The 21,244-nt window shown below is 49.8% G+C and overlaps 9 protein-coding genes across 9 annotated transcripts; 5 read left to right on the forward strand and 4 right to left on the reverse strand.

Annotated features, from left to right (window-relative positions):
- Positions 1-416: 416 nt before the first annotated feature.
- On the reverse strand, positions 417-1,308 carry mrpl4 (mitochondrial 54S ribosomal protein uL29m; the record flags this gene model as incomplete). Its single annotated transcript, XM_033564455.1, has 3 exons — positions 417-536; positions 700-866; positions 942-1,308. 3 exons carry the CDS (start codon positions 1,306-1,308, stop codon positions 417-419), a joined length of 654 nt encoding a protein of 217 aa, XP_033420346.1.
- A 945-nt stretch (positions 1,309-2,253) lies between these two features.
- Positions 2,254-4,332, forward strand: ALT_3957 (NOT2/NOT3/NOT5 family protein; the record flags this gene model as incomplete). The annotated part of the gene is made up of 7 exons (XM_089599661.1): positions 2,254-2,507; positions 2,583-2,690; positions 2,800-3,314; positions 3,369-3,433; positions 3,490-3,755; positions 3,821-4,175; positions 4,237-4,332. The coding sequence occupies 7 exons, from the start codon at positions 2,254-2,256 to the stop codon at positions 4,330-4,332; spliced, it is 1,659 nt and encodes a 552-aa protein (XP_089455999.1).
- A 348-nt stretch (positions 4,333-4,680) lies between these two features.
- Positions 4,681-5,731, reverse strand: gtmA (gliotoxin thiomethyltransferase; the record flags this gene model as incomplete). Its single annotated transcript, XM_033564453.1, has 4 exons — positions 4,681-5,066; positions 5,129-5,185; positions 5,241-5,279; positions 5,350-5,731. The coding sequence occupies 4 exons, from the start codon at positions 5,729-5,731 to the stop codon at positions 4,681-4,683; spliced, it is 864 nt and encodes a 287-aa protein (XP_033420344.1).
- A 1,006-nt stretch (positions 5,732-6,737) lies between these two features.
- ALT_3959 (condensin subunit SMC2) lies at positions 6,738-10,617 on the forward strand (the record flags this gene model as incomplete). Its single annotated transcript, XM_033564452.1, has 6 exons — positions 6,738-6,764; positions 6,828-6,868; positions 6,985-9,142; positions 9,195-9,569; positions 9,622-10,295; positions 10,353-10,617. 6 exons carry the CDS (start codon positions 6,738-6,740, stop codon positions 10,615-10,617), a joined length of 3,540 nt encoding a protein of 1,179 aa, XP_033420343.1.
- Positions 10,618-11,294: 677 nt separating this feature from the next.
- On the forward strand, positions 11,295-12,010 carry ALT_3960 (CUE domain-containing protein; the record flags this gene model as incomplete). The annotated part of the gene is made up of 2 exons (XM_033564451.1): positions 11,295-11,576; positions 11,693-12,010. 2 exons carry the CDS (start codon positions 11,295-11,297, stop codon positions 12,008-12,010), a joined length of 600 nt encoding a protein of 199 aa, XP_033420342.1.
- A 355-nt stretch (positions 12,011-12,365) lies between these two features.
- On the reverse strand, positions 12,366-13,433 carry psf2 (DNA replication protein PSF2; the record flags this gene model as incomplete). Its single annotated transcript, XM_033564450.1, has 3 exons — positions 12,366-12,474; positions 12,534-13,126; positions 13,320-13,433. 3 exons carry the CDS (start codon positions 13,431-13,433, stop codon positions 12,366-12,368), a joined length of 816 nt encoding a protein of 271 aa, XP_033420341.1.
- Positions 13,434-13,753: 320 nt separating this feature from the next.
- Positions 13,754-15,703, forward strand: alg10 (dolichyl-P-Glc:Glc(2)Man(9)GlcNAc(2)-PP-dolichol alpha-1,2- glucosyltransferase; the record flags this gene model as incomplete). The annotated part of the gene is made up of 3 exons (XM_033564449.1): positions 13,754-14,510; positions 14,566-14,703; positions 14,754-15,703. 3 exons carry the CDS (start codon positions 13,754-13,756, stop codon positions 15,701-15,703), a joined length of 1,845 nt encoding a protein of 614 aa, XP_033420340.1.
- A 507-nt stretch (positions 15,704-16,210) lies between these two features.
- Positions 16,211-18,062, forward strand: ALT_3963 (tyrosyl-DNA phosphodiesterase 1; the record flags this gene model as incomplete). Its single annotated transcript, XM_033564448.1, has 4 exons — positions 16,211-16,669; positions 16,735-16,847; positions 16,900-17,299; positions 17,346-18,062. 4 exons carry the CDS (start codon positions 16,211-16,213, stop codon positions 18,060-18,062), a joined length of 1,689 nt encoding a protein of 562 aa, XP_033420339.1.
- A 133-nt stretch (positions 18,063-18,195) lies between these two features.
- ALT_3964 (acyl-CoA-binding domain-containing protein) lies at positions 18,196-18,759 on the reverse strand (the record flags this gene model as incomplete). Its single annotated transcript, XM_033564447.1, has 3 exons — positions 18,196-18,312; positions 18,379-18,444; positions 18,508-18,759. The coding sequence occupies 3 exons, from the start codon at positions 18,757-18,759 to the stop codon at positions 18,196-18,198; spliced, it is 435 nt and encodes a 144-aa protein (XP_033420338.1).
- Between the last annotated feature and the right edge of the window lie 2,485 nt (positions 18,760-21,244).

Here is a 21,244-nt window from a genome sequence, read left to right on the forward strand (position 1 = left end):
TATTGAAAATTGATTGATGATTGATCAAACCACGTAGAATACTGACCTCCTGAGTCCTGATACCCCCTTTTTCAATGGCACCCAAATCTCTAGCCATAACAGCTTAAAATAACCTACACTGTACCTACAGACGCCCGGGGACCTAAACTATTGGCGCTACAGAGATTGGCACTGCGCTAACGTAAATATACGTTTAAGTGGACTAGATGGCACGTATAAATATTTGCTTGGATGTTTACTGATTGATGGTCTGACAAGATATACAAAGACCTTTTCGCAACCCAAGGAATAAACAACGACCGATTTATAGAAAATAGTACAACTCTCCGATATAGTACATGTGGGATGTCCCTGACGTGCAAACCATGTCCAGACAACATGAAGTCATTGCATGAGCAGCTGCCAGTTATCACTACCTACTCCTGATTCTCCTCGTCTTGTGGGCGATATCCGTTCTTGTAAAGTCGCTTTGCATCTTCCCAAGCGTACCACCTCTCGCGCAGAACGTGCTTGATGCCATTTTGTGTAACGCGGATCTATCATCAAAGAAAAAAGTTAGTGAGACGTTCACCGAAGAATGATATTTAGCGCATCAGCACCGATGGATCCAAGCCATTGAGCCCCCAGTAGACCCAGAGCCAATTTGCAGGGAAGAAGAAAATATGGAGGTCTGGACTCGGAAAGGAATGAGAAACTCACGGTTCTATCTCTTTCACTAGCTTCCCATTCTCCGTAACCCGCCTTCAAACGCTGTCTCTCGAGGTTGGATGTAGCTATGCGATTACGCTCCTTGACACAGACCCACCAGAGACAGTGAAGATCTTCCCACGACTTCTCCCGAAGTTCTTGGATGGACCAGGAACGGCCTATTTGATGAGCCACAATTAGCAAAACCTATGTCGACCAGGAATAAAGGTGAGAACCAGGTGGGTGATACGAACCGTGAGCAATATCATATTCTGGTGTGCTCAGTGCCGACCTATCTCTGGGGAAGAAACCCCAGAGTCCGTGATCCGGTGTCGCTTCACGCTTCTCGAGTGCCGCGGGGGAGACAGGCTTCGGCAATGGGTACTTTGACACGCCCAACTTGAATCTGGGGCCTGTACGGTGAATAGCTGAGACACCGCGGGTCTTGTTCAAGTCACGTCCACGCCCAGCGACGACGGCAGTCGAGGAAAAAGATGAGCACTGGACCGGGGTCCGGATCAAGGAAAAATGGAGCGACGGTGCGAGGTAGGGAGGGGGCAGTTCGACCAGCGGAAGACCATGGCACTGGCGAGTAAGCCGTGCGGCCGACTGGCGATGCATATTGAACGAAGTTGGCTGCCAGTCACTCCTTGAGGGGAGACCCTTAAGATGAGCTTTTTGCGGCGTTGAATTCAAATGCATGAGTGGACCTCCCGCGAAAGAGTCACGTGGTATTAGCCGCCATCCCCCGTTGACAGTGAGGAAATATGTGCTACACTCTGTACCACAGTATCTAATGCCTTTACAGGGAATGAATTTTGATTACTATTATATGTAGCATTAATTTAATTCTGAGGTAGCTGGCTTAAAGGTTTAGGTGGTGTTGATTGGAGTTGATAGCCAGCACCAAACAATTCTGGTAGATCGCAATTGCTTCCAGCAAGAAATGAGAGGATCTGGGGTCTTCTCATAGCATAGTTAACATATCACACCCTCTTTGCTATATCAGAAATTCAGTAAACTACTAAGTCTATACACCGCCTTTTTTGGTTATCAAAATCTGCAGAGAACCTCTCCAAACTGAATGATAAATTAGGCGGTTAATACTAATGGTCCGTGCGTCCCCTTCAGAAGAAGCGCGCGTTTGTAGCCACTCCACCTTCCAGTAACAGAGAAGTAGTCGCCGCATGAGGACTGAGGTGAAGCAACACTATTGTTTAAATACTCTCTCTAAACTTTCATGATCCCTTGCTCCATTTCCTCTTACACACCTTTCACTACACAGATTACTCCTTGAGGGTCAGACACTATTATGAACAGGCCAGGTGAGTGTGCATTGGTTTCTTTTTCTCTAGAGTTTCTGCTATTTGTGGTCTTGCTCCGCTATAGCAACACCGACTGGTCACTTTGTGCGATGATTCCCTTTCATGTATCAGCTTCTCGGCGTCAGAGATGTAGACCCACGGTGCTTGGTGAAGAGGAGAGTTTCCTCAGTGATTTTCATGATCCAATTGTCGTCTTCCCACACTACGTCCACCCTCGATCATATTCAAGACTTTGAACGCCATGGACGGACGAGCCATCTGGCTAGCCCTCTGGGCCTGTCTGCTAGAGATCGCGCCGTCGCTTTCGATCCACTGTTTTGTTACGTTTGCGCTGATCAACCATTGCTTCTCTTCAGGACCCGGCCCACAGCCGCTGAGAGGCATGTCTGGTTTCCCCGCACAGCAACAAGCACAGGCTCGAAACGCGACACTGGCCTCGGCGCGCTTGCCTAACGGAAAACTCGGTGCGAATCCATATTGCTACATCCTGAAGCTGTATGGCATGGATTATTGCTGACCAGGAATGTCGGCAGGGAGCGGCGCCAACTGGAATTTCAACTTACCTGTTAGTGGGACACCAGGACTACAAGGAAATCAGCAGCGCAACGTTGGAGCTATGGGGACATTTGCGCAAAGCCTTAGTGGGGGATCGCAGCCTGCTACACCTCTTGATCTCTCGTATGTGTGACTTTCTTTTCCGCCCTTTAGACTGGCCTTCAGTGTTGTCAAATTTGCAGCACAATTTTTTTTCCATTTTGATTCCTACCACTGACATTTGTTCCCGCAGAGACTTCCCTTCGCTATCAGGAGCGCCTCAGCAATCTCAGACCCCAAACCCAGGGCTAGTGTGGGGTCAGCGTGCCTTGCAGCAGACTCCGCAGAGGCAGCAGCACCCGACATCCCAAGCACCCTCACGCGCCCCTCAGACACAGTCGCATCATCCGCAACAACAATCTCAGCCATCGCACGAAGATGTATTTCCCTCTGGTGCTCAATTCGCAAATCGTTTAGACGACTTCCGAAACGGTGGACAGGGTATCAGCGGCCAATTAGGAGGTTCTGGACAGCCACAGACAGGCAACATTGACGAGTTTCCCCCTCTGGGACGTAATGTTGCTGCGGAACTCGGCCAAGATCGCAGAGAGTCTCTGATGCAAAGTACTGGACTCGGTAATTTTGGCGGCACAATGCCTTTCACCGGCGCAAACCAGAACCAGTCTGCAAATCGCACCATGATTGGAGGGTCGATCAATGGACAGGATACTTCGAGAATGATGTCGCCTACAAATGCGGGGTCGACAGGTATGTTTATTTATTTTTCCCCGACGGCGAACAGGGTACTGATCGCTTTCTCAGCCATCGGAACCTCACGCTCACCCGTTAACCAAGGAGCAAATGGAGTTCCTGGATCGGAAAAGGAGGTTAGGAGTCTGCAACTCGCGCCCATCCACATTCCCTTGCTAAATTCGGTATGCAGGACTTGAACGTCACTACAATGGCGAATCAGCGTAATTTCACAGAGCAACAGCAGGCGCAGCAACCGCAGGCTGCGGCCGGTGAAGCACAAGACGTCGCTGCAGCTGCGCAAAGCACTGAGCAGCCACCACTTGCTCAGATGAGCGAGCTCGACAGGTTTGGACTCGCAGGCTTGCTCCGGATGATCCACAGTGACAGTCCCGACGTCGCGAGTCTTGCAGTGGGTCAAGATCTGATGACTCTCGGTTTGGATTTGAATCAGCCTGAGTACGTTGTTGCTGTTACGGCACAGAAGCTTTTCCTTTGCTTTTACTAACATTTGTGGTTCGAAGGCCCCTTCACACCTCTTTTGCGTCACCTTTCGTCGCATCGATGTCGGCCGTTCCTATGGAACAAAATTTCTCCTTGCCTGCATGTTACAGTGTTGCCAATATCCAGCCTCTACAGACCCGTATACCCAGCTTCAGCGATGAGACATTGTTTTACATCTTTTACAGCATGCCTCGTGACATTGTGCAAGAGCTAGCTGCAGAAGAGTTGATGGGCCGCAAGTGGAGATATCATAAGATTGAAAGATGCTGGCTTACACGCGACGAGACGTATCCCGGTCCTGTGGATGTTGAACCTCGCGTCAGCGAACGTGGCGTTTATCTGATTTGGGATCCCACTACCTGGAAGAAGATTCGGGTATGTATTCTTGGCCCGGTTTCGAATCCATCCTGGAATGCTAACCACATGATATCAACAGCGTGAGTTTATTCTTCGCTACGAGGACCTAGACAACAGACTGGATCACAACAGGGGTCTTGCGCGCCCTCTTGGATTTCCTCATCAAGCTTCATGATTTCTGGTGGAATGTTGTATAAGCAACGGCGTTGGGTTGACTACCAAATTTCTCTGATGCGGTTCAGGTGTTGTAGCCGGTGTTCTACTCCCGAGCAGTCAGGTGTTTTCCGGCCTTTTGTGGCTTCTATGGGAACTTGGGATATCAGACATTGATCTCTTTTCATGGTAATTTTGTCAGTGTAGACATTGAAACTATGAAGTGACGCCTTCAATCATAAAAATCCGGGTGTTGTTCCTTATTATAGTCACTCAATTACAGATGCCATGCCCGATTACCACATACACGTGGCCCGTGGGTCCATAGTCATCCTGGACCTTCTCTTGAGCCCAAGCTGCTTAGTTTGTGCTAGGACTTGAGGGCCGTTGTGATGAGAGCCACCGCCTCCAGAGGAACCTGTCCACTCGCCCCATAGTTGTCTTGCAGATATTGCCGCAGCACCATTGGAACATCCTTCTCGTGCGACTCTCGCTGTTCCTCGGTCCAGAATTTAGGAAGCAGGTAAGGCATTATCATCATGCAGACTTCGAGGAATTCATCGATAGGCATGGAAGTCTCTTTCGGCACAGGGGTGACTTTGACATCTCGGAATCCTACCTTCTCCAATTCAGACTGGACGTAGGATTCTGAGTCCCAGCCGGTACTGTGCAGCGCGAGGAACTCTTTCTGTGTTGGGAATGGGAGATTTCCCGGCATGGTCTCAATGGCGGCTTTCATGATTGGTATCCAGGTGACTATTCGTTGCACTTATAGTCAGTGTTTGCTTTCGAGGCTGAATGTAATCGATGTCACATACATCTCTGCCATGTTGAGGTTGCGAGTATACCTCCGGATGCGAGTATCCTGAAACACTCTAGCATCGTTGATTAGACACGGGTCCTCTTTATGTCTGGCAGGAGGTCAATTACCTTTCAAGGCGGCGTTGGCGTCCGGGAAGCTCTGGAAGCCTAGTTGAAGATCGCGACTGTCAGCATGCCATCGTAACTCTGGATCTGAGTGTTTATTTGAAAAGCATACCAAAAGAGACAAAAACGTGCGTATAATGCGCATCTGGAAGCCCAGTATCTAGCGCATTCACGACCTTCGTTTCAGCATTGACCCATCGTTCATCTTCAAGCCTCTGCTTGGTGTATTCCAACATGCCTTCTGACAGATCACCGCAGGTCAATTTCCAAGTTTTCTTTGCTTCATCATCAAGTGTGCGGTTGAGTACACTGGAGACAGCTCCAATCCCACAGGCATTGTCAAGGATAACCAGCGGCTTCTGGCTGGTGTTAGCCACGCCAGAGTAGTCAACCAAGGTCTGAGCATATAGTCCAGTGAGCTTTTCGGTGTACTTGTAGCGGTCAACAAAGTCCTTGGTCTGGAACATATTCTGGAGGTAGTTTATCTTGGACATTTTGGTGAAGTTGAAGAGCGAGGATAAAAGTTACGACAAAGACTTTCGAATAAAACAGTAATCCGTCTGATGAAAAGAGACATTCGCCTTCAGTCATTCTGGAGACTTTATACCCCTTCATGATCATATAATCTGCTCATCAGCAGATGCGCCAAGTACGAAACATGAGGATTTGAAAGTGTCCGAAATCTCTCCGCGAGAACCCCGGGAGCTGGGAACAGGGCATTCTTGCGCACAACTAGTAATATGATCCCTGATGCTAACCAGCATGAGAAATCTCTCGATAATTTTATTGGGATTGCATTGCTGCTGTATGTAAGGTAGTTCTCCCTCATTACATTGGGAAGGGCCTTTGGTAAAAACGCATGCTGGGATCGATAGTTAGGAGAAATGAAAATATACGACCATTCCATCCTCTAGAAGATACTCCGAAACTCCCTCTATTTTATAGAAATGGGTCAAATAGTCGCTATCTTACTAGGAGTAAATAGCTTTAATAGCTTTAAATGATGAAGTGCTGACTTTGGGTGCGACAACATATAGTTCAAATCTGTGCAGGAAGATATACAAATGGAACCATCAGAGTGCCTTTAGAGCAGATCACAAGGTGAATGAATAAGACTAGAACAATAGAACTATCATTCTAAGGCAGAGAGCAAGAAACAGTCACTAACATTCTTTTTGATCATTTCGACTTGTACAACTCCTGATCATTTGAATACCTGTCTCCTCATTGGGAGTAACAATGAGAGCCGGTATACAGCCTGATCATGTGATTGATTCAATTGACCCCTCCAAAGCTTACATCATCAAAATGATCCACGCTATCCCTATATTAGCAAACCATAAACATGGCTACGGTCGGCCAAACACCGCCGGCGCGAAAACAGTCGGGAGTCTTCAACGTTTGCTCAGATCAACGGCTGCTTGGTCGCAAACTGTCCTTCGCTGTCACCATCCCATGCGCTTAGGATCTAGTTCTTGAGGCTGGATCGAAGTCGCAAACATGAGGGTCACAGAGATTGTCATTGATGTGAGATTTTCCTATGAAGATCGATGAATTAGAGTCGTTTATGGCTGACTTGGTGGCTGATAGGGGTTCAAATCGTACGCTGTGCGTACAGTTATCTCAGGATGGTATGCGCTTCTTTTGTGATGGCTCTATGGATTGTAGGCTGTTGTCTACGGTTATTTTTTGAATATTCATCATTTTATGAGACAACTGCTGCAAGAGAGCTGACCATTATACTCAGGGACGAATCGTTCAACTCCATCACTGGGCTGAACGGCAGTGGTAAATCGAATATCCTTGATGCTATTTGTTTCGTTCTGGGAATTACGAATATGTCAACCGTTCGTGCGCAAAACCTTCAGGATCTCATTTACAAGCGCGGCCAGGCTGGTGTCACCAAGGCTAGTGTGACCATCGTCTTCGATAACCGGGATACCGCCAAATCGCCCATCGGCTTCGAAGAGTATGCGACTATTTCAGTCACCCGCCAGATCGTCCTCGGAGGCACCAGTAAATACCTGATCAACGGCCACCGTGCCCAGCAGCAGACAGTACAGAACCTCTTCCAGAGCGTCCAACTGAACATCAACAACCCAAACTTCCTGATCATGCAGGGTCGGATTACAAAGGTCTTGAATATGAAGCCTGTGGAAATTTTGTCTATGATTGAGGAAGCGGCTGGTACGCGTATGTTCGAAGATCGACGGGAGAAGGCGGTTAAAACAATGTCCAAGAAGGAATTAAAACTGCGGGAAATCGAAGGTTTATTGAAGGAAGAGATTGAGCCTAAGTTGGAGAAACTTAGAGCTGAGAAGCGAGCTTTCCTTGATTTTCAGCAAACACAGAACGACCTGGAGCGGTTGACCCGGCTGGTGGTTGCTCATGACTACCTTCGAAGCGGAGAGCGGTTGCGAGTGACGGGCGAGGAATGCGAGAACAAAGGACGCAAGATGCAAGCGCTCGAGGAGAACGCCGCCAAGCTCAAGAACGAGATCTCCCACTTGGAAGAGGATATGAAACGGGTCAGAGCTGCTCGTGACAAGGAATTGCGAAAAGGAGGCAAATTCCAGGCTCTAGAAAACGAGGTCAAGTCGCATTCGCACGAATTAGTCCGACTGACCACGCAATTGGACCTAAAGAACGCCAGCGTCTCAGAAGAGCAAGAGAAGCGTGAAACAGTCAAAAAGACCGTCAAGGACCTTGAGAAAGTTCTCAAGGAGAAGAGGGAGGTCTACGACAAACTGCAGGCTGAATATGATGCCGCAAAATCTGAACTCGACGCCCAGACAGCCGAAGTCGAACAAAAGGAGGAACTGCTTCAGACATTACAGACCGGCGTTGCATCCAAGGAAGGTCAAGAAAGTGGGTATCAAGGGCAGCTACAGGATGCCCGTAATCGCACCAGTGCAGCGGCAACCGAACAAGAGCAGGCCAAGCTTAAGATCGCTCACCTAGAAAAAAGAATCAAAGAGGAGGAGCCTCGAGCCAAAAAGGCAAAACAACAGAACTCCGGACTCCTCGGCGAACTGGAAGGTTTAAGGGCTCAAGCGAAGAAGCTGGAAGCAGAGCTCACAAGGCTCGGCTTTGAGCCTGGAAAAGAAGAGCAGATCTACCAAGAGCAGTCGGAACTGCAAAGAGACATTCGAGATTTGCGCGAGAGAGCCGACGGGCTCAAGAGAAAAGTGGCAAACGTCGACTTCACCTACACAGACCCCCACCCAAATTTCGATCGATCCAAGGTCAAGGGCTTGGTTGCTCAGCTCTTCACCTTGGACAAGGACAAGATTCAGGCCGCCACGGCCCTGGAAATTTGTGCCGGCGGCCGTCTTTACAACGTTGTTGTCGACACCGCGGAAACTGGTACACAGCTCCTTCAAAACGGCAAACTGCGCAAGCGTGTGACCATCATTCCTCTGAACAAGATCTCCTCTTTCAGAGCTTCTGCAGAGAAGATCGGGGCAGCGCAAAATATCGCGCCGGGCAAAGTGGACCTCGCTCTGTCTTTAATCGGTTACGATGAGGAAGTCACGGCGGCGATCAACTATGTCTTTGGCAATACCTTGATATGCCAGGACGCGGATACCGCTAAGAAAGTGACGTTCGATCCGGCTGTCCGAATCAAGAGTGTCACGCTCGAGGGAGACGTCTATGACCCATCCGGAACGCTGTCTGGTGGTAGCTCACCCAATTCAAGTGGTGTTCTTGTCACCCTGCAGAAGTTAAATGAGATTACACGGGAAATGAGAAGCAAGGAACGGCGCCTCGCAGCCCTAGAAGACACCATGAGGAAGGAAAAGAAGAAGCTCGATACTGTCCGCGCTATCAAACAGGAGTTGGACCTCAAGAGCCACGAAATCAAGCTGACAGAGGAACAAATCAGCAATAACTCGTCCTCATCGGTAGGTTGTCCAACTGGGAATCGACTTTAGAGCTATTCTGACTTTGGGACAGATTATTCATGCTGTCGAGGAAATGAAAGCAAATATCGAACAGCTGAAAAAGGACATCTCCGATGCAAAAACTCGTCAGACCGAGGCAATGAAGGACATCAAGCGGATCGAAAAGGACATGAGTGAGTTCAATAACAACAAGGATAGCAAGCTGGCGGAATTGCAAACTACGTTGGACTCTCTCAAGAAGAAACTTGCCAAGAACTCAAATTCTGTGAAGGCCCTGCAAAAAGAGCTTCAAAACTCAAGGCTCGAATCTGAACAAGTTGGCAGCGATTTGTTGGCGGCAGAGGAGCAGTATGTCGAGGCCGAGAATACGCTGAAAGCGCAAATGGAAGAGATCCAGTCCATGAAGCGCGAACAGGCCCGAGTCAAGGTTTGAGGAGAACACCCATATATCGTCTGCGTAAGCTAATGCCGTTCCTTAGGACGCTCATGACATCGCCCAAGCGCAGCTTGAGGACGAGAGAGCCAAGTTGACCGGTTTCGACGAGGAATTGCGTGAACTCGAGGAGGCAATCAAGTCGAAGAACTCCCGGATCACCGAAGAGGGTCTTGAGATGCAGAAGCTTGGTCATCAGCTTGAGAAGCTGCAGAAAGACCAGCAGGCAGCTGCCCAGACGGTTGCGCACATGGAGGAAGAGCATGAATGGATCGCAGATGAGAAGGACAACTTTGGCCGCCCCAACACCCCTTACGATTTCAAGAGCCAGAACATCGCGGAATGCAAGGCTACCTTGCGAAATGTCACCGAGCGATTCCAAGGCATGAAGAAGAAGATCAACCCCAAGGTCATGAACATGATTGATAGCGTGGAGAAGAAGGAGGCCGCTCTGAAGAACATGATGAAGACTGTGATCAGAGATAAGCGCAAGATCGAGGAAACCATCATCAACCTGAACGAGTACAAGAAGGAAGCTCTTCACAAAACCTGGACCAAAGTCAACAGTGACTTTGGTCAAATCTTTGCAGAGCTACTGCCCGGCAGTTTTGCTAAATTGGACCCTCCTGAGGGCAAGGATATCACCGATGGTCTCGAGGTCAAAGTGTCTCTAGGCAAGGTGTGGAAGCAGAGTCTGACGGAACTGTCTGGTGGTCAACGGTAAGTTTGACATCTGTGATATGTAAATGCCGAAGCTGACATGTCAAACACTTGTAGATCGCTCATTGCCCTTTCACTGATCATGGCACTCCTGCAATTCAAGCCTGCGCCAATGTATATTCTGGACGAAGTTGACGCCGCGCTGGATCTGTCTCACACGCAGAACATTGGTCGGTTGATCAAGACCCGTTTCAAGGGCTCTCAGTTCATTGTTGTCTCTCTGAAGGACGGCATGTTCCAGAATGCCAACCGTATCTTCCGGACGAGGTTCAGCGAGGGAACCAGTGTGGTCCAGGCTCTGACACCGGCCGATATGAAATAATGAGGGTTTCTACTGTTTGTTTTCTCCTGTCTATATTCAAATGCTTGACTGTTGCTCAAGGATATGGTTTTTGAGTTGTACTTGGGCTTACTGGGTCGGATATCGTCCGTGCTCGGCCATGCTGGATCTCGGAGGTGGTGTTTCTAGGGTGATATACATGGTTCTTGGATGAGTCTGCTTTGATTCCTGGTGATGATGAATGCATAATGATGATTTTTTTCAATCATTCAAAGTAAATGATGGGAGTCAGTCGTCCCTTGAGGATGACTTTGGAATATCCCCGCAGCCGTAATGATTACTGAGTCTGGCAGGTATTCTTCCATAAGTTATCCAAATATCTCTAGAGAAGTACGACGCCCCAAGTTTTGTGTTGCTTACGGGCCAATCAAGCCCCGTTTGTTCCGCTGGCCGGAATAACAACTGTCAGATGTCTCCGAGTTCCGTCATTCTGCCCACCGCCACCCTGGGGTGAGCATCACTATCTCCGGAATTTAGTGATTGCCTGGCGCTTTCATTCAATTGTTTTCCAACGTCAACACTGACAATTCTTTCGGTGTGCTAAATTATTACCTTCACTTAATACTATCTCTTGCGTTTACCTACCCACGTGTCGCTTGCAATACATCAACTTTAATCCTATCCGCGGGTCGTCCAGATCAGTCATTCAGCCGATAACAATGCCCGAGGAAGAACCATCGCTCAACATCCCGTCGCTGCTCACTTTAGCAGTCGTTTCTTTCTTCGTTATCAGATGGTTCCTTAAACGCGACGGCAGTCCCGATGCAGGCGGCCCCCCCGCCCGTGGCCGCGGGAACATCGTCGACCCAGCCCAGGTGGAACAAATAGCTCAAATGTTTCCTCAGCTCAGCACTCGCGAGATCATGTGGGACTTGCAGCGCAATGGCGGGAATGTGGCAGCGACTACGGAGCGAATCCTCAGTGGACGTGGACTGGATATGGTACGTACCGGCAGTTCCCCTATATGTCTATCACCGGCGGAATGCAGGCGATGCGCCCCGCGGACCCGTTTCGATTCCTATTGAAGCGACTGATACTAATGAGATGGTGTGTATAGCCACCACCCTCGTTCCAGCCTACGATCGTTCTACCCTCTACTACTGCCGCTCCGGCAGCTGCGCAGCCCTCGTCAACGTCCGGGGCTTCCCTCAAGACTGACGGCCAAGATCTAATTTCCCGATATAACCTCAGCTCGAAAATCAACGGTAATGCCGATGCTACCAGTGATCGATCATCGCAGAAATCGACGAGCGGGTGGTCGCAGAGCAAAGAGGAGCGACAGCGCTTGTTGCAGAAGCGGAGAGACGACATGATTTTGGCAGCCCGGAGGAGGATGGAGCAGAAGCAGCGGCAGGCTGACAATGCGTCAACTTGAGAGGGATCGTGAAAAGATTTCATAATCTTCATTTCGCATTTGTAAGGATACTTTTTCGTTGTTCTCTGCTCATTCTTATGCGAGTGGGACATTATACCATTTCTTTTTACTTTTCCATTCAGCCAAGTTGGGACCTATAGGTTCAATACAGGCAGTTTCTTGTGAACAATTTGTCCGTGTCTCTGCAGTCTGAGCGTGCATTTTGATGGTGTTTGTCGGTGGCAGATTATTTGCAATTGCTTGGAAAATATAGGGTATATATACATTTGAAACTCGTTCAATCGCAATAGCTTGCGCCGTGTGTGTCCTTTCCATAACTCCATAATGCAAGAAAAAGCGAACCAGAGAAAGGGCTTTAGAACTCCATCTCGTCTTCATCGTCCTGGGTGGCATCATATCCCCCATTGGCCATCTCTTCCGCCATCTGCTCCCGTCGGGCTTGTTCTTTCGACGCACCAATCTTCCTAGACATGGTGTCAGTTGATTACTGTCTCCCCAAAACCAATTAGTGTGACCACCGTACCTAAGTCCATCTACCACCCCCGTCACGAAACCTCTTGACTCACCAATCTCCATCGCCCCAACACCCGTTAGAGCCACTCCACCTCCGCCGGTGGCAGCAGCATCCAAAACGTCCACACCAGAGCGTATCTTCGCCATACGCACCTCACGCAGCTCCTTCAGCAACCGCCGTATTTGGTCTGGATCCACCAGATCGTCACTCGCCGCGTCGAGAAGCATATTGCCCACCTCTAACCAATGGTACGGTAATGACGGAGGCTCGCCGGACTGTGTATTGTCCTGCGCGATGTTCTGCGGTAAGAATGGCGGCGAAGGAAAGTATCGCTGGCCATCCGGCGTATGACGCGCCTTGGCTATGGGTCTCTGTCCACGGTTACGGTCGCGGACGCTCGGCTGCCCGGGCAGCGGGGGAGGCGGGGAAAATGCATTCTCGTATTCGTGATGTTGCGTTTCGATCTCTAGAATCAGGGAGAGGGGCTCGGGGTGAAGCCATGCGGGGGGGAGGATGTTTGCGCGGCGCTGGCGTTTGAGGAGGAGGGCTAGCCACAGTGGGAGGGAGGCGCGGCGGGGAGGTAGGAGTGGTTCGACTTGACCCTGGTTGGAGGTATGATTGTTAATTCATGAATTCAGCCATGCTTGCTGAATTGATGCTGCTGTCTGGTGTGTGATTGTACCGAGTCCATGTCGCGCAATGCCGCGACATGGATCTCCCCGCACACGCGACATATCCAAGAAGATAGCAATCTCGACGGCGCATAGCAGCAACGCAGTCGGCCCGGCGACTTACACCTAGCAATTCGAGGCCCTCCAATCGTTGACGAGGGAGAATCGTCACCATCTCCATCTCCGCTAGAAAAGCAATCTCCGGGGGTGTGATGCCCCGCGGAAGAGGGAAGGCCATTGAGCCTCAGGTTTTGGGGACCCGGGAGAATTTGGACGGATGACTATTGATGGGCAGGTCCCTCTGAGAGCGAATTATCGCATCGAGTCTCTTTGAAATTAGAGAAATGTAATCATCCAGTGATGCATATGCTTTGGCTCTTTCATCGTCCGTTTTCGGAAATTGTCAAGGTGATGTTTGACTCGTTTGCAACTGCATTATTTACTAGAGCTTGGATAGCTTAAGCTCCATCCACGGAGATCAATTACTTCGCTTTCTCTCCTTCGTTCGCTTCATACTAGCGACATTGATTCGCTTGTCTCATATGAGATATAGACAATATGAGTGCTGTGCGGCCTGTATCAGGCATCTCTCTAGCTGCTCGATATGCGGTTCCTTTTGTGCTCCTGCTGATCCCGCTATGGATGGCCAAGGTGAACACCGTCGTTCCGGATCCGTACCTCGACGAGGTTTTCCACGTCCCTCAGGCACAGGCGTACTGGGATCATAAGTGGTTCCATTGGGACCCTAAAATCACGACTCCGCCAGGACTTTACATATGGTCTTACGTCCTTTGTGCTGCTGCGCTAGCACTCCGTGGCTCCCCGAAGGAGCTCAACGCTGAAGCCCTCCGTGCTACCAATGTTGCAGCTGCAGCGGTCTTTCTTCCCTGGCGGCTGCAGACTCTTTTGGATGCATTGCGTAAGGTGCGCAATACGCGCCCTTCTGGAGCTTGGCTGAGCCATACGGTGCTGAATATTTGCCTTTTCCCGCCACTGTTCTTCTTCTCGGGGCTCTATTACACGGATGTTGTCTCCCTCCTTGTGGTCATTGAAGCCTATAATTGGGATATCAAACGTTCCGCGGGATCTGGATCACTCCTCAAGACGGCAGTTTTTGTTGCGATTGGATTGGCCGCTCTTGTTCTCCGGCAAACGAACATCTTCTGGGTGGCCATCTTTCTTGGGGGGCTGCAGGTGGCTCGGAAACTTCGTCAGTCCTCGAAGGCCAGCCAGGCCTCAAGCCCGCTTCAAATCATCCAGAGCGGTTTCAACAACGAACTGTACGACCCGCTTGTGTCAGAGGCTTCCTTCTTTGGTGAGTGTCTTGCCTGGCCACCTGGATGACGCATACTCACTGAGATGAAATTCAGACTATGTCAAGACATCAATGTCGCTTGCTTCAGTTGGTCTGAGGAACGTCGTCCCGATAATAGTCTCAGCGGTTCCCTATCTCGTCATCCTTGCAGCCTTTGGCGGATTTGTGCTCTGGAACAACGGAGTTGTCCTGGGTAAGTCTTGTAGGCCAGGGTTTGTGGATGTGTAACTGATGATGTGCTAGGACATAAAGAGTTTCACGCAGCAGGTCTACATCTCTCGCAAATGCTCTATATCTGGCCTTATTTCTTGTTCTTCTCTTGGCCCATCCTGATTGTCCCAGTCATCAATCTGGTGCTTCCAAACTCTGTGATACCGGCATTCTTTGACTATGGATTTACGAAAAAGCAAAAGGGGCTTCCCAGAATATTGACGGCCCTGGTCATTATTCCCATCATGCTGGCCGTGGTCCATTTCAACACCATCGTCCATCCATTCACTCTTGCCGATAACCGTCATTATATCTTCTACGTCTTTCGTATTCTGCGCTCACATCCAGCTATCAAATATGCTGCTGTTCCTGCTGCCTACTTCATTGATGGCTGGGCTGTGATTTCTGCATTTGGATTCTCCACCACCAAGCCACAGCCTCAATTTGTGCCGATCACGAAGCCAAATGAACTGGCTGCTGCTCAGAAAGGGCAGTTGAAGGAGGCTTCCCGCAAGAAAGAGAAGTCTGAACGCAAGTCCAAGTCGAAAAAAGCCAGCCAAGTGACGACCTCGCCGCCCGCCCAAGAACAATTTTCTCCCGAGGTTCTTGCGCGAATCCAGGAGCACCTCGCTCAGCGTCAGAAACAACAGCAGGAAGCCCCACGAGTGAGCTTTGTGCTCGTCTGGCTTGCAGCCACGGCACTATCGCTCGTTACCGCGCCGCTCGTTGAACCACGTTATTTTATCATTCCTTGGGTAATGTGGCGACTTCATCTACCCCCACAGCCCGTGCCTCTTGTGTACCGTCAACAGCGGCCTCGTGATGAGCGGGAGGCTCTGCACGCCGATCTGGCAACTAATTTCTCCTTGTTCATGGAGACGTACTGGTTCTTGGCCATCAACGCTGCCACCGGGTATATCTTTTTGTACAAGGGTTTTGAATGGCCACAAGAACCGGGGAAGGTTCAGAGGTTCATGTGGTGAATCCCAACTGCTTTCTTTTATATCATTCTCAATTGTGTTAGTACCAGTCATTTGTATATCACTAGATGGTCTTGTATATAGACTCGAATAGAAGGGTCTTTGTAATATAGATTAAAATATTAAAAGATTTTCCCATGAAGTTGAATCTCCTCGAGAATGACCTTGAATAGTTTATATATCGGACTGGGACTGCGATTGCGGCGATATGACATTGTGTCAACTGCAGCGGATTATGTTGACTCAGTTACCAGAAGTGGTTGTCCCCATTCCATTCCAGCTCTTACATCCGTTCTGTTCATCAACTACATATTTGCACACTGCATCTGCACCAAAGATCTCAATCTAATTCGACAGTTGATGGTAAGTCGACGGACCAGCTTGTTATCTTGTGTGAAGTACATTTTGCATGCCGTACAGCCATCCTCATCCATCACACTCCGCCCACCTCAACTTTGGCTTCGAACTAGGAAGTCAACCAGACACTTTTCACCTATCACCTACTACGCGATGGAACAAGAAGATCGACCGTCCAAGAGGGTCAAATTATCAGCTATTGATCAGCCAGAGCCCACTGAAGCAACCCCGACGACCATAGCAAATGGCTTGGCATCCTTGCACAGATCCGTCACTCCTCCTCCATCATCACGGCCTCGTAGGGAATCATCCGTGCCTCAAACCTCTATTCAACCCGCAGAGTTGACTAGTCGTCGACCGCAGTTGATTCCATCTCCTATCCAGCTCACTCATATCCGAGACCTTTCTGCTGCCTCAGGCAACAATGTCGATACAGTTCGGTTGAAAGATATCCTTGGGGATCCCATGATCCGAGAATGCTGGCAGTTCAATTTCCTGTTTGACGTGGACTTTCTGATGAGTCAGTTCGACGAGGACGTGAGACGCCTGGTGCAGGTCAAGGTTGTCCATGGATCATGGAAAAAGGAGGCTCCGAATCGGATTCGGATTGAGGTAGGCGTCTCCTTTTATCTTGCAAGAGTATCTAGTCTCTGTGATGAGGATGTTTACCAAAGCAGGAAGCATGCCCTCGATATCCGAATGTTGAGGCGATAACTGCCTACATGCCCGAACCGTTTGGCACACATCATTCGAAGATGATGATCCTCCTTCGTCATGACGATCTTGCGCAGTATGTGATATACCTATGGAGTGGCCTGCTTTTACCTTTACTGACTGAGCAGGGTTGTCATTCATACGGCTAATATGATACCTGGCGACTGGGCAAATATGTGCCAGGCCGTCTGGCGGTCTCCCCTTCTCCCGCTGCGAAAGACTGAAAGGGAACCGGAGGGGCCTGGAGCCATCGGCAGCGGGGCGAGATTCAAACGGGATCTCCTCGCCTATCTAAGCGAATACGGCGTCAGGAAAACAGGACCGCTGGTCAGACAACTCGAGCGCTTCGACTTCAGCGCAGTTCGCGCCGCTTTGATCGCAAGCGTCCCTTCTAAGCAGAGGCTCAGCTCTCTGGATTCGAGGAAAAAGACGCTCTGGGGATGGCCAGCTTTGAAAGAGGCTACTCAACAGATACCTCTGACGCCGAAGGGGAAAAGCCAAACTGTGCCGTCGCATATTGTCGCCCAGGTAGGACCGGCTCCGTCTTTATATGATCAAGCTCTAACAACCGTAGATCTCATCGATAGCTTCACTCGGACAGACAGACAAATGGCTCAAAGACGTCTTCTTCGCTTCACTTGCACCCACATCCATGGCGAGTACCTCCCAACCGAAATACTCCGTCATCTTCCCTACTCCCGACGAGATCCGCCGATCTCTAAACGGCTATGGGTCCGGCGGATCAATCCACATGAAACTGCAAAGCGCCACACAGCAGAAACAACTTCAATACATGCGGCCATATCTGCGCCACTGGGCGGGAGACAGTAATAGCAACTCGACCAGTATCCCTCAACGGGAAGCTGGCCGCCGCCGCGCGGCACCCCATATTAAAACGTACATTCGCTTCTCGGACGGAGAGAAGATGGACACGATCGACTGGGCGATGGTGACGTCCGCCAACCTGTCTACTCAGGCGTGGGGAGCAGCCGTCAACAACGTGGGGGAAGTGAGGATCAGCAGCTGGGAGATTGGCGTGATGGTGTGGCCGCAGCTTTTTGTTCAAGGAGATAATACCACCGAGCGACCCCAGCAAGCGGTTATGGTCCCGTGCTTCAAACGCGACATTCCGCTGCAGCTCCCGGAGGATATGCCAGGATGTGATGTCCTCGTCGGGCTCCGGATGCCATACGATCTTCCCTTGACCTCGTACAAGACCGACGAAGTCCCTTGGTGCGCTACAGCTGCCCACACCGAACCAGACTGGTTGGGACAGACATGGGAGGGGTGACTCTACGTCTATAGCCTACAGTGTAGACCATAGAAACAACAACCAAGCTCATATAATTGCGTAACTGGATTCATTCTTATACTCCATACGTAGCGTATATCCTCCCACCACATCCACAACCACACCGTGCAATCTACGCACGGGTGCCGTACTTGTTAATCAAATCGTTCACCTGCTTGATATACAGCGCCTGCGCCTTCTGCGCACTGATGTGGCTAACCTCCTTCCAGGCATTATACTTGAACTTGGCCTGTGCATACATTAGCCTCCCGCACCTTCGTCCCTGATCCACCGCAGTAAAATTGAACAAACATACCTCCATCTGATAAAACGACGGCTCAGCAGGCTTCTCGCCCCTCGCCTGCTTGAAGTACTTGTACAGCTAAGAACCATCAGCACCGCGTTCACTCTGTTATTTTATACCAGGGTGCAGGGGAGGCCATACCCCCAACTTCTCCTCCGGCCCGGGCTCCTTCTCAAGCATCTTAACCAGTTCCGTCGCGAACTCGAAACCAGCCTTCAGGACGGCATCGTTCCCGGCTGCGGTTGCGTCGTCGCCGGCTGCGAGGACAGCGTCGAGGGCAGCCTGCAGAGCGGCCTTGTCGATGGAGGCGGCGGACGACTGCAGGGCGGGGGTGAATTTCTCCTTGGAGGCGGCGGCGTCGAAGGCAGTGAAGAAGTCGGTGAGGGAGGCCATTTTGTTCCTTTCTGTTTGTTTCCGTTGAGCTGATGAAATAGATTGGATAGAGTGGTATGTTGTAGGTACTTGGATTAGGAGTGAAGTGGTGAGGGGTGAAAATAGCGGAGGTGGGATGGATGGTGGGGTTGATTAGCTGAATCCGTTGGGGCAGTAGGGAGTAAATAAACAGACTCTTACAGACTCAGACTGTGCTACGTCAGAACTCGGCAACTTCTGTGGTTTGACAAGCTTATTATTCTAAAGTACAACTACATACCGCGGTGTGTAGGCCCGGAAACAGAGAAGGAAAAAGTCAAGACACGGAAAGGTATACCGTGTTAATGTGCTCCATTATTCTTGAGGATCAAACTCCAAAATACTTGATTAGAGCCCTGGCTCCATCCTGAAAATTGGTCCGAAGAAAGCCTTGTCACATCCGACCAAGTTCGTTTCTGGTCCCTTCTCAACCTCAGTAGAAGGTTTACCTCTTCAGATGACCACAGCATGTGTTTCCGGGGGGTTCCTATAAAGTTCCATGGAATCAGCTGGCTGATCCCAGCAATGTGCCAGCTGTGCAATGCGTTCAGGTGCTTTTGGGTCGGATTCGGATACACAGCGTGTGGGAGTGCACCTTCAAACAAGCATTCATCAACTGATACAGGCATGAAAAGCTCCTCAGGTATACAGACAGATTTCAAGGTCCTACAGCGAAGATGCCTCATATGTTGTGCATATAAGACGGCTCTTCTCAAGGACTAGACCTTTCAAAAGGACTGACAGATCATCATCCTTCTTGCAGACTTTGGAGAAATATATCTCCTGACTCTCTTGGTAATCTATCTCATCAAGGGAAGTTATTAGTGGTTGCGATGGTGCTGCTCGTCCGTCGCTGAGACATGATAATAGGTTATTGGGAATACACATAGCTTCCCCATGTCCCCATCATGTCATGTGAACGTCTTCCGCGCGGTTGCTCGTATGAAGTCTTTGAAAAAGGGCATCATTTAAGTGCTCGCTTTGAGGACAATTGTCAAGCAGACGGGCCTGAGAGTCGTTTCGGAATCTTTTGGAGTGACCAGCAGCATGCAGAAACAAACTCCCCCAAAGGTTTCTTTTTGTAGGATAATCAGCGTTTACAATTGATAGCTATAAACTACTACGCAGAAAATTGAGTAAGTGTTAAGGTCCTGCAAGTGAGACTAACTTAAGAGGCTTTAGCACCGCCAACATCTAATTAACATTATCAATCCGCTTCCTTCTTGAGGATTATACTCCAGTATACCTGAATCGCGCCTGGCCTTCTCCTTAGATATTGCTCTAAGAATAGCCTTACCACATATGACCAAGATTAATTCCCCTCTTTTTCTCAGCTTCAGCAAAAATGTCCGCCTCTTTCAGAGACCATCTCCTGCCCTTCCCGGCACTTCATTGGACCTTCCAGCTAGCTCGCTATAATTGTTTGATCACACCCGGGAGGATAAAGCAACCAGTGCGAGATGGCTTCCCTTTAACCTCAACCGCTTGGGCGGCCTTCAGAAGACCATCGCTTTTAAATTCTCGAGCTTTTATCTGCTAGTAAAGATCAATCAAGAGCGCAATGCGGTCTTCTGACGAAGTATTTCCCCCAACCGCCTATCCACGACTCACAACTTTCGCTTTAAGGGCCGAATAACTGAGTTCCACGCGGTCGATCCAGTCGCGAAGGGAAGTCTCGAGTTCACAAAGGTCTCTTTTACGTTACGCCAAACGGGCCACGGGGCTCTGGAGCCCAAAGTCCAAGCGGCGTGTCCGTCAATATGTAAACGGAACAGTCGTTTCTCGAGCGTGGCCAGCAGATGGCCAAGGTACGTCTTGATCTATTTGTAAAGTTTCTGTTCCTTGCACAGTAGCGGATCACCTTTATATCCAGAACCTCGTAGGAGGTTATCCTTTTTGGCTGCAGAATTTACAGCCCGAGGTCAATGCAGTGGGAGCCATGCTTGAGATGTCGACACAAAGCTAGTGTTCTTCTCTTCCTTGGTGAAAAGGAGAGATGAATGGAGAGAAGAAGCAGACAGAAAAGGGGAGGGTGTTTGGTGAGGATTCTGTGGCGCATGGATAGATAGACGGAGATGTGAGTACGCAGGGTTTGGAAAGCATGAAAAGGAGTAAGGTATTCCAGCATCTGCTTAGGTCAGTGAGCTCTTGTTATGTCCTCGAGACCGACCTGCCACTCAATGAGAAGGATCACAAGATGGTTTTTCGTTATTCTGTTAGCTAATATCTCGGTCAAGGTTCATTCAATGTGATCTGTTCCTCCCGTACAGTGACGCTCGAGTAAGCCAACCCTGGCAGGAAGACTATTTTCTTTGGCCAAAGAAATGGCGCGTTGAACCACGTTTCTGTCTGGCGGGAACTTACAGTCCTCGCATTCAGCAGCATGCACACTATGTCTAGACGGCTGTGCTGAGCGGCCCCTTTGATAGGCAAGGCGGGAGCATTTGCACCCACGCGCCCCTTGCAG

Source organism: Aspergillus lentulus, assembly GCF_001445615.1.
Source record: "Aspergillus lentulus DNA, contig: Alt08, strain: IFM 54703, whole genome shotgun sequence".
NCBI lineage: Eukaryota > Fungi > Ascomycota > Eurotiomycetes > Eurotiales > Aspergillaceae > Aspergillus > Aspergillus lentulus.